The following is a 12284-nucleotide window of genomic DNA, read 5'->3' as shown; positions in this document are numbered from 1 at the left end:
TTTTTTGAGAAATTACTTGTGAACGTTCTAATAAATTCCATATGCCTCCATGCATTCTTTGAACATTTGTGTGCGTGTGGGTGGGTGGGTGCTTGCTGTTGCAGGCACTGATGAGAGATATTTCATCCAAACCAAAGAACGTGGCACAGGCAGCTGCAGATGGTTCAGTTAACAATCTGACTTCTGGTTCAGGCCATGGTGATAATGAAAAAAAAAAGGTTTTAAGCTTTCTGAGTGATGATATCTGTAGTTGTATATTGGATATATCCTTCCAACGCATGCTCAAGAAAGAAAAAGTTCTTCCTGGATCAGCACTTTCTGTTGGGTCTCTGGAATTTTGGAGTGATGATTTTGAGGGCAAGGGAGATTTCAGCCAGTATCGTTCTAAGCTTGTATGTTCTACGTTTCATTACTTTTATTACCAATTTGTATGGTTATACATAACTGTTATGGTAATTGGATTCCTAGCAAATTATTTGCTATATATTTCTTTACTTTTGGGGGTGACCCTTGGTTCAGTGGTAAAATCTTGGCCTAATAATAAACTTGAGGTTATGGTTTCAAGTCACGAGGCAACCATTTTATGCACTATGCTAAAGGTTAGGTGTGTACTCAATCTTTTCTCTTCTCAAACACACATTAATGTGTACTAATTGGGCATTGTTTTTTTTTATATTTCTTTACTTTTCTTGTATGGTTGTATATATCTGTATTAAGTAGTTCCTTCAATCATTGTAATATATGCAACTATTGTAATATGTATGACTATTGCAATATATATATATATATATAAGGCTTTGGTTTATTTCAGTTACAATGTAAATGCTATAGAGATTGGTAGTTCTAAATTATCATTGCTGACAAGAAAAAATGTACTTAGATGGAGATGTCAAGCACCATCTTTGTTTGGACTTTTGATCTTTCTTTTCATTTTGACAAATATATCTTGTATAAACTGGAAATGTGTTTAGGGTTTGAAAAATGATGCAGACCACTAATTAGTGGTTGCTCTAATGATGTGGCAGTGGGTGACCCACTGCCACATGTATTTTGTGTCTTAGTTTTGTTTTGTTTTGTTTTGTTTTTTTTTTTTGCTTTCCACATCATTAGTGATGGTGTTAGTGGTAGGAATTTAGTGGTCTGTAGCATTGTTGTTAGGGTTTAGGGTAGCTTCTCCTTTTCTGCTAGCATCTGATCAGTCTCGTGGTTTTTACTTCTTAGCTGCTCTTCCAAATTACTATTCTGGTTCCGTAGAGAGTCCACCTCCCGTTCCAGGTTCTTCACCTGTACCATAAGACCCTCTCTCTCTTCGAGCATCTTCCGTTGATCAACAATATTTTTTTCTGACTCCTCTTCCAGAGTTCGTATCCGAACAAGGTATTCTGACATTTCTAGAATTTTTTTCTACAGTTGAGATTCAAATTCAATTTTCTGGCTATTTAGAGCATCTTCAATGGTGTGCCATTGGAGCTGCTATTGCCAAATTATGGCAGCAGTTGATAGAAAGGCATCTCCATTAGCAAAGATAGCAGCTGCTAAAAGTTGCCAATAGAAGTGCCTTTCTATCAACTGCTGCCATAATTTGGCAATAGCAGCTCCAATGGCACACCATTGGAGATGCTCTAAATAGCCAGAAAATTGAATTTGAATCTCAACTGGAGAAAAAAATTCTAGAAATGTCAGAATACCTTGTTCGGATACGAACTCTGGAAGAGGAGTCAGAAAAAAATATTGTTGATCAACGGAAGATGCTCGAAGAGAGAGAGGGTCATATGGTACAGGTGAAGGACCTGGAACGGGAGGTGGACTCTCTACGGAACCAGAATAGTGATTTGGAAGAGCAGCTAAGAAGTAAAAACCACGAGACTGATCAGATGCTAGCAGAAAAGGAGAGGCTGCAAGATCGAATTTCTGAATTAGAGGAAGACTACTGTGTTTATGAAATCTTGATCGAGGAACAACCAGGGGTCCAAGAAGAAACGAAGAGCTACGAAGATGATGATGATGATTTTGTGTTCCCTTGTGTGTGTGAAGACCCCACCTCTGCTGATGAGATCTTCTACAACGGCCAGATCAGGCCTGTTTTCCCTATTTTCGGCAGAGTTTCGTTTTTTTTTTTTTATGTTGAAAATTGTAAAGGTGAAGTGAATTCTTCTAAGCCTCCCACTTTGTTGCAATCTTCACACAGACAAGGGAACTCAAAATCATCATCATCATCTTCGTAGCTCTTCGTTTCTTTTCTTCTTGGACCCCTGGTTGTTCCTCGATCAAGATTTCATAAACACAGTAGTCTTCCTCCAATTCAGAAATTCGATCTTGCAGCCTCTCCTTTTCTGGTAGCATCTGATCAGTCTCGTGGTTTTTATTTCTTAGTTGCTCTTCCAAATCACTATTCTGGTTCCGTAGAGAGTCCACCTCCCGTTGCAGGTCCTTCACCTGTACCATAAGTCCCTCTTTCTCTTCGAGCATCTTCCGTTGATCAACAATAATTTTTTTTGACTCCTCTTCCAGAGTTCTTATCCAAACAAGGTATTCTGACATTTCTAGAATTTTTTTCCCCAGTTGGGATTCAAATTCAATTTTCTGGCTATTTAGAGCATCTCCAATGGTGTGCCATTGGAGCTGCTATTGCCAAATTATAGCAGCAGTTGATAGAAAGGCACCTCCAATGACAACTTTTAGCTGCTGCTATCTTTGGCAATTTGACACAAACTTTTGGTAGCTGCCAAGTTAGCTTCAACCAACCATTTCCTTCCTTCCTCCCTCCCTTTCTCATCATCCTTTTGAAACATTGTTTCAATATTCACCAAAAAATCACACAAATTTTCAAATTTTCAAACAATATTCACCCAACAATTTCCAAATTTCCAAAATCACGCAAGCAGAGCCGTCGACGAGGCTGTTCAGATGTTAGCAGAAAAGGAGAGGCTGCAAGATCGAATTTCTGAATTGGAGGAAGACTACTGTGTTTATGAAATCCTGATCAAGGAATAACCAAGGGTTCAAGAAGAATAAGAAACGAAGAGCTACGAAGATGATGATGATGATTTTGAGTTCCCTTGTGTGTGTGAAGACCCCACCTCTGCTGATGAGATCTTCTATAATGGCCAGATCAGGCTTGTTTTCCTTATTTTCAATTGTGTGTTTGTTTGTTTGTTTGTTTTTTTTTTTGTTTTTTTTTTATGTTGAAAATTGTGAAGGTGAAGTGAATTCTTCTAAGCCTCCCACTCCGTCGTGGTCCTTGGGAATCCGAATCTGCGACGGAGTAGGAGGCTTAGAAGAATTCACTTCACCTTTACAATTTTCAACATAAAAAGAATACAAAACTCTACAGAAAATAGGGAAAACAAGCCTGATCTGGCCGTTGTAGATCTCATCGGCAGAGGTGGGGTCTTCACATACACAAGGGAACTCAAAATCATCATCGTCGTCGTCATCATCATCTTCGTAGCTCTTTGTTTCTTGTTCTTCTTGGACCCCTAGTTGTTCCTCGATCAGGATTTCATAAACACTGTAGTCTTCCTCCAATTCAGAAATTCGATCTTGCAGCCTCTCCTTCTCTGCTAGCATCTGATCAATCTCGTGGTTTTTTTGTTTCTTCTTCTTCTTGGACCCTGGTTGTTCCTCGATTAGGATTTCATAAACACTGAGTCTTCCTCCAATTTAGAAATTCGATTTTGCGGCCTCTCATTTTCTGCTAACATCTGATCAATCTCGTGGACGGCTTTGTTTGTGTGATTTTGGAAATTTGGAAATTGTTGGGTGAATATTGTTTTGAAATTTGGAAATTTAGGGTTAAGGGTTTGACAATGCTTCAGAAATATGCCCATTTTTGCACACCCCATCCAATAAGATACCATAAGTTCGAGAATCTAGATTTATGCCTGCAGCTTGCATATCATTAAAAAGTTTTTGAGCAGCTCCACATCTACCTGTTTGAAACAAACCCCATAACATAGCTTTGAAAGTTCCACTGTTGGGTTTCAACCCCCTCCGAGGCAATTCTCGAAAGAGAAGCATGGCCTCATCTATTTTCATTTTCTTGCAATATCCATTGATTAGAATGGTATAGCTATACACATTAGGGTGAAGGCCCCTCTCCACCATGGCATTGAACACTCTGATTGCTTCATCCATGTGGCCTTGCAGACAATATCCATCCTTTAGAGTACTGTATGTGACTACATTAGGATCCACACCTCTTTGTATCATGACTTCAAGTACCCGCTCTGCCTCTTCGATCTTCCCTTCCTTGGTACATGCATCTAGCAACACACTATACATATGAACATCCGGAGCAATATCACTATCCAACATTTCTCTAAACATTCCGGTAGCCTCCTTCCACCAGCCAAAATTACATAGACCATGAATCAAGTGCCGAACTCTTTAATTGCTACTTCGATCCTTGCAACAACTGAGCTTTGTCTGCATTGGACTTCGGTTCTTGTACAACTTTGTTCCTGAAAAATGCTTCTAGCTTTATTGGTAGCTATGCCTCGGTAATTAGCTTCTCACTGCGTGCATTAGAGGTCAAACGGCTAACCATGAAATTGTATTTACAATCTCATATAGAAAACAGTGGCTTGTTTAGATGGGGAAATCCTTAATACTAATTTGTCAACCACTATCGGGTAAGCAGCCAGCCATTGCTTTTCAAGAAATCATTTCTCTGTTCTTACCAGCAAGAGAGAGAGAGAGAGAGAGAGAGAGAGAGAGAGAGAGAAATATTATTCTCAAATACTACAGGTAAATTGCTGGGTGTTGGCTCAACTCAACATCCATCAGGAAAAGAGCACCGTTTAGGCCACTTCAGCCTAAATAATATCCATCGGGTTTTTATATTTTTTGTATTATAAAAAATGTTCTCTATTAGATTCACCAAATATTCTGTTCTGTGAACCGCATTATTAATAATCAGTGACCACTTTGTGCTGATTAATAAAATACCTGAAACTATGAGCTGCAGAACTTTGTCAATTAAGAATTGTATGAATAAATGTTGTGACTTATTATTCAAAAAGGAGGAAGTTAAACATAAAGAACTTTATTATCATTAGTATATGGTGTCATGAACGTGACTTTGTGCAAGACATTTTGCTGGTGGTGGCCCCAAGTTACATACAATCTACTAGTGACATCCAAAACAATATGTTTATTAATTTTACTAGCTTAGTATCACCCAAACATTTTTGATGATCATAGCGGATTACCTGCCCCTCTACTGTAGCAGATACAGGCCATTTGCATTTCTCAAAGTTTGTTTTAGAGTTCATTTTTGAATATTTGAATAGAGTTGCTTCTTGTAAAGTTGTTCAAGAGACATGGGGATACAGGATTGGTATGTGGATGTTGGAAACTATAATTCTTGGAAATTGAATGCAATATATTTAAATCATTTGAACCTACTGCTCCTTTTCTTTTTTTCTTTTGTTTATGGGATAGTTATTTTTTTTTGTTTTGTTTTTGGGATAGTTAAAGGTATGAACCTATGTTAATGCAAATGCCACTTGCAACTATTTATTAACCCTTAGATTTTCACATCAATATATATGTATGTTCAAATGGTTTTATGTAGCTTCTCTATATTTTGCTAACCTTTATATTTTGAGGTTAGTTTAATATATATATATATATATATGCAAATAGATGAATTCTTTAGCCCAAGATACATATCAGAAATGAAAAACCAAATGCTATCCACAACTATTAACTGGACTTTACATTCTCACATTAATTTAGTGTATGTATGTTCAGAGAGATGAATTCTTTAGCCCAAGATTCCCAGCAAAAATGCAAAACAAATGGTTGTGTTTAGCTTCTCTGTATTTTCCTTTGCCATGCGAATCACAGTAATTGAAGCAATTGTTTACGGTAGGGCCTTAAGTTTCCCAAGTGTGGCAAAATGTAAGTGTGTGATAGATTGGGATTAGATAAATGAAGTAGACACACACACAGAGACAAAGAGCTTGATTTTTTCACATATTCTAGTGCCTCAGGGTGAGAATATCTTCAACTTACTTTTAGATTTATGGCCTAAGATAGGATCAGCTTACACTTGTGCAAGATGCACACAAGTATTCTTACACCTCATAAGTTTTTGTAGGATTCATCTTTGTCCACTTCCGGGGTTGGTTTTTATTTATTTTTTAATGTTTATGAAGCATGCCAAATATCAATTTATAGGATAGGGGTATTCCGTTAAAAAAATAGGATAGGAGGACCGTAGAAGGCAATTGGAGATTTAAGTGATATCTTATTGACACTAGGCTCTATGTATTACTTTGTACTTTTTTCAATGTAATGAGAACAACAGAAGATTGAAACATGTGCTGTAGATTGTCCATGCAACGAAGAAATTTTTTTACTACTATATTTTTAGGCGCTCCATCTCTACTTCTAAATCACAGTTGAGTATCAGAAAGTCCATGGATTCAATGAACATAAACTCAAATTAGGACCACGGATTAAGCAGAGTGTATTTTAAGGCTTGATTTAAATGTAAATCCGAGGAAAAAGTTTCACTTTGTAAATTTATCTATTTATTTTTAAGCTTTCATTGATGTATGTTGGTGCAATAAGTTAACAGGATAGTTTTAGAGTAACAGATCTTTTAGTTTTATTAGCCAGTGAAGTATTTTTACTACTTTCAGGAAATATGCCAGTATTACATTCCATTGCCTTTTTTGGATTTCTGCAAAACTTAGTTTGGAAATCTCTGATACAACATTTTTTTTTTCCAGTACTTATTCACCACGACCTTCGTAAACTAATTCTGCTTTTAGAGTTGTTACTCAAAACAAAATCAAATTAACAAAAGTTGTAGCAAACTCTAGTAAATAAGGAATACTATATTTTTCTTCAGGGACTCGCCTTGATCTAGAGCATGCTGCCAAGCTGTCCAGTCGACCTCTTATGCTTTTCTCCCTGTAGTTTGTATTCCAGTTTCTGTAGGTTGGACAAGTTCTAAGGTGGCTTCATTTGGGCAGGATTTGCGAATGATTTTGAGTGTTATGACTGTTATCTATGGCACTGGAGTTCTAGTGGTGGGCCTAGGGCCATTGGAAAGTAGCTGTGGAGATTTGGTTTGCAAATTGAAAGCTTGTGGACGAATGTTGTAACTTGAAACCATGCTCATGGAAAAGAAGATTGGAAGTCAAAAGATGTGAAGGAAAGCTGTGGTGTTGGTTTTTGGAAGCTGTTAAGTTTGAGGTTGTGGAAAAATGAGATCTATAGTGGAATATTTTGGTGCGGGCATGGGCTGCATAAGCGTGAATTCACAGAATTGTTATACACTGTTCTGAAGAAAGACATATTTGGGTTTTTGTTTGTAGTCTATGAGGGGCAGTAGTGGAATCCTACATTATTGAAAATGTCTGGGAGATTGAGTGTGTTATATTTTTAGAGTTGTTTTATCATAGAAAGGGTATATAGGAGGTAGCGCGTATGATGGCCTGGAAGAGGGGCAACGATGAATTGTTTAGAGTGAGTCCTTTACTGCCATTTGAAGCTTTGTATCCAAGAAAGTTCCCGTGTCTTGTGTCTTGTGTTGTGTTCCATCACAGTTTGCTTTATTTGTGTGCAGTGCTGCTAGATATAAATGCTAATGATGAACCACAAGGTTAGTACAAAGATTGGAAGATTTTTAAAGATGTAGCATGTATAAGAAGATGAAGAAATGGTTATTCATCTTATGTTTGTAACTGGTTTGAGCTTTTGCTTTCTTTACCTGGGTGTAATCGGTCCTGGTCATGGTTGACATGTTTGAGGATTTTGTGCTTCAACAATTGATATATATGAAATATTTTGGAGATCGGTGTCTTTTTGTCTTCATTTGTGTGTGCATGGATGGAGAGGGAGTGGGAGAAGGGAGAAGGGAGAAGGGAGATGAATTTTTGAAGATAGCAGCTTTCTGTTAGAAAACTTATCATATGTTTTTGGGTCTTTTTTTTTGTCAGTACTTTCTTATGTAGGTTGGGAAGGCTTCATTCTTCGAGTATTTACATGGTTATCGTTTAACGTGATGTTACTATGTTAGGAGGTCTTCATATACCTTTGAAGGGATTGGGGTGGCGTAGCAATGGCTAAATATTCTTTTGTTGGCTATGGTGCAATGCAATGTATTTGTCGCTCAGTTGATCCTATTCTGAAAGCTTATATATCTTTTCCAAAATATGCGTTGAGCATTTGTTTATGCTTTTGGGAGTACTTTTCAAATTAAGGAAAAACAATGTTTGGTGGTTTTATTTCACTCTGTGAACGTTTCAAAGTTTCAATATGAAATTTTATCAAAAGAAAATGCTGTGTTATTCTAAATGCTAATAAGAAACATATAATGATTAGATGGGGAAGGGATAACATACACTCAATCCATTATTTATAAGATCATGAGCTTCTACTTTATTGTATGGTTACAGTTCCTCACAAGTTTCATTAACACAAGGAACAGATCGAAAGATGTCTAGGTCATCATTCAACATGTGAATATTAGGGAGATAACTATATTTGGAAGGACAACTTAACTTTTACCATATGTGTTGGGAAAGAAGATATCTACGGGGTATGTGTGGGCAACAAGTGACTCCACATCACACATGCATGGGTCTGCATCTGTAGATGCGACCCAACTAGGGTTTCTCTGAGTTGTGACTTGCCCTGAATGGCTTAACACCTGTTACACTTGCATGGTTCACATCTATAGATATATTTCTATGTGATTAAATTTTGATGAGTGATGTCGAAGTGATAGCTCAGTTTGTCCCAAGCTCATCATTAAGGGTCATCATTTGGCTTTTGGTTTGGCCCAAGCTCATACATCAGATTGCCCGGCTTAAATGGGGCTTGGGTTTTTCCTGAGCCTAGGGTTTGAAGATCAACTTGACCCTTGGCCTGTGAGAGTGGAAACAAAAGAGAAAAAAAATAGGCATGAATCTTGACCCGTTGGCCTGCGAAAGGTGGCCCGCCTGGCCGCGCTAGTTTGCAAGCCCACTCAGGCCAAGCTTGTTGTGCAGGGCTTGAGCTAAGGTTTTGCCGGCGGCTCGACCCATCAGGAAAATCCGTTGAGCTTAGCCTGTGGACAGTGCATCATTCCATCATCCTTGCTGTCACGTGTCATGCATGCACGGTTCCACAGTTAATAGATGTGGCCTAGTTTGTTTCTACTGATTGCACAGTTTATTCGTCATTCTTGGTGACACTTCTCATACATGCATGGTTTCTATTGTTTTACTAGTGTCGAATGGTAGTGAATGTACTACTAGAGGGTGTTTGTTTGGACTGATTGGATAAGGGAGGATTGCAATGCAATGAACTGTTAGCTATGAAGCACGGGTACAAGTATTCGTACTGGTACGATACAGGTACGTTGATACGGTAAAATCTAAAAAAAATAGGGTACAAGGGTACGGCTAGGGCTGGGTACGTTTATAAATACATATATATTAATTTGAAGTAATGCAAAAATTAGTTAAATGGTTTAATTTGTTCAAATCCAACCTACAATTCACATTTAATCCAAAAGTACAGGTATAAATCAAAATTAAATGTCACTATGTTAAATAACTTACAAACCATAGCTTAATTTTAAAATCATGTTAAGCATAAAAATAAAAAAGAATTCCAATGAAATTGATTTTACTTTTGTATTAGAAGAAAATACTATTTTGATCGAGGTACAATACAATTTAGGTATATATTAGGTACGTCTAGGTACACCAAAAATTAAGAAGGAAAAATTTGGGTACATGTTTTGTGTACCTGATACGTATGAAGAAAGAGGTACCATACAAAGCACCAGTACCCGGTACTGATACGACATGTTTATTGAAGTACCATGCTTCATAGAACTGTTAGTCATGCGATAAATAATCTCTGGACTATTTGGCTGAAAATGATGTATAATTGACTATTAGTCCAACTTTCACCTTTCCAACCAAACGATGGACTAGTAAATCTATTGGATATGGAGTCCAATCCCATGAAAAAACGCCCTTAAAAGTATCTAATGCTAGACAGGACAAAGTAAAGCAATCAACAATCCTGTACAATTTTAAACTTGTAAGGAAATTTGGTGGCAATGTCAGTACCTATTACACTAAAGCAGTTAAACAATTCTTCTCATTTGATGCGAACTTGCATTTCTTTTTGGCCAATTGGTTACTCATGCCCATCTTGTGAATCCTGTTCATTACTATAAATTTTAGCTCAATTGAGCTTTATATTTACCCTAATTTTCAAACTATAGTTTTCCTCATTTGTTTTTTTATTGATGCTCTAACCCTCGATGCAGTTGGAGCTGATCCGGTTTGTCGCTTCTGTTAAGCCCTTTATAGCTGCTTCTAAGGTTTCTGAGAGAATAATTACGATTATCCAGAGTATCTTGCTTGCTGCAGTGCCTGCACAGGTTTGGTTATACTTCTATTGGACTTTTTCATGGTGGCTTCAGATGTTGGAATTTTAATCTCTGGGACTTTTCAGAATTTCTGATTTGTTGCATGCTTGTGGAAGTTAACATAAATATATTAAAAAGCACAATCTTTATCATTTGACAATTCCAGGAATTGGCTGTAATGGAAAGCATGCAAGTGGCTTTGGAGACCATTGTTAGTGCAGTTTTTGATGGATCAAATGAATTTGGAGGGAGTTTTTCTGAAACTCAAATTGCATTGTGCAGAATATTTGAAGGTTTTCCATGGACTTCTTTGCACATCATTTGAGTTTATCATTAGTTTTTTTACTTTTCATCTTATGGCTTTGTGATACCCTGTTTACTGTGAACTGAAGGTTTACTTCAACAACTTCTTTCTTTGAAATGGACTGAACCTGAACTTGTGGTAGTACTTGGGCACTACTTTGATGCATTGGGTCCCTTTTTGAAGTATTTCCCTGATGCGGTTGGCAGTGTCATCAACAAACTATTTGAGCTTCTAACCTCATTGCCCTTTGTACTGAAGGTACTGTTGTAGGTATATGTGAAATTGTGAATATATCTCTTCTCTGAATTTTAATAAATGTAAAGAGAATTTAGCTGTGGAATTTTCAACCATTTGATTTTTTTTTTTTTTTGCAGGACCCATCAACAAGTATTTCCCGACATGCAAGGTTGCAGATTTGCACATCATTTATTCGAATAGCCAAAGCTGTTGACAAAAGCCTGCTGCCTCACATGAAGGTGATTCATTTTCTCTAAGAATTGGTTGTTATATTATTAACACACTTGTCTGAATGTTGATTGTTTTTCTGAATTTTTGTTGCTGGAAAAAAATTGTTACCCTGTCCGGTCAACCAATGTGATGAATCTTGATCACTGCAGTTTTTATCAATTACAAGGTCTTTCTGGAAAATAATGTAGTGACTTAGTCATATTGTGAAGAAATGATCCTTGATTGTGCAAGATGAAGTTTAATCTGAACTTAAGGGATCAATTTGGGATCTTGACTACTTTTTATCTTTTATTATTTATTATTATTTTTGAATGGAAAGCAACCGCCATCTTTCTTGGAATGAAAAAGTTGTGTGCAACAGTTTCTTTGGATTGCATTGATTCCAGTCTCATGGAAAATTCATGACTCAGCTGGCACCATACCCCTAATGATGACTGGATATGTTTTACTCAGTTACTGTTCAGTAACCATTTTGTTTTCCATAAAGAAGTCCTAGTAATTGTAATATAGTTGGGTGCTTCATTCAACTTTGGACCACTACCAAATATTACAATATTGTCTATCCTGACTACTTATCCCTTTCGTCGATAACTCAAGACAACTAAATGACTTGATTTGACATGACATGCAAAACTTGAACAGAATGGTACCTTCATTACACACATTTATCAGCAGGAATGTTATCCATGAAATTTTTAATTGTTTTGAGTGATTTGTTGGCTTAATTGGCTTCTATTTGGACATGTGGTAACATAGCTTCTCCAAATAATGCGTTTTTGTGTAGTCACAATGAATGTCTATCAAACATATTGTTATGTATACTTGTCTTTAAAAATTTAATTGTTAATTAAATAGTTTCAGTTTCAGAAAATATGATTAGACTCTGTAGCATTCTTAGTTTGTAATATCTTTTACAAATCAATTCTGCATGTATATTGAGAAGTGTTGTAGCATTATTTATAAGTCAGTGTCTTGATGTTTCTTCATAGCAATAAAATCTCTTCATCAATGATTTGACCTGATCCCTCCATTCTCAGTCAAGATTCTGCTGGTGGAGTGGTTCTCATACTTTTTTGGTCTGTTTAAATTAAACCATTCAACTTTAATCACTTTTTGGGACCG

At 36.8% G+C, this 12284-nt stretch overlaps 1 protein-coding gene across 6 annotated transcripts in view; it reads left to right on the top strand.

Annotated features, from left to right (window-relative positions):
• LOC114268835 (protein HASTY 1-like) overlaps positions 1 to 12284 on the top strand; it is a 51349-nt gene that overhangs the window by 13435 nt on the left and 25630 nt on the right. For all 6 annotated transcript variants that reach the window (XR_014361378.1, XR_014361380.1, XR_014361377.1 and 3 more), the window contains exons 11-15: positions 105 to 392; positions 10289 to 10402; positions 10557 to 10683; positions 10783 to 10952; positions 11069 to 11170. Coding sequence is in view for 2 of the 6 variants with exons in the window: in XM_082915209.1 (XP_082771335.1) it covers positions 105 to 392; positions 10289 to 10402; positions 10557 to 10683; positions 10783 to 10952; positions 11069 to 11170 (801 nt within the window). In the remaining 4 variants the exon portion in view is untranslated. The remainder of the gene's footprint in view (positions 1 to 104; positions 393 to 10288; positions 10403 to 10556; positions 10684 to 10782; positions 10953 to 11068; positions 11171 to 12284) is intronic.

This window comes from Camellia sinensis, chromosome 2 (assembly GCF_055761805.1).
Source record: "Camellia sinensis isolate YWXY chromosome 2, ASM5576180v1, whole genome shotgun sequence".
NCBI lineage: Eukaryota > Viridiplantae > Streptophyta > Magnoliopsida > Ericales > Theaceae > Camellia > Camellia sinensis.
The sequence above is the reverse complement of the archived record's forward strand: the minus strand, read 5'-3'. Positions and strand labels throughout refer to the sequence as shown.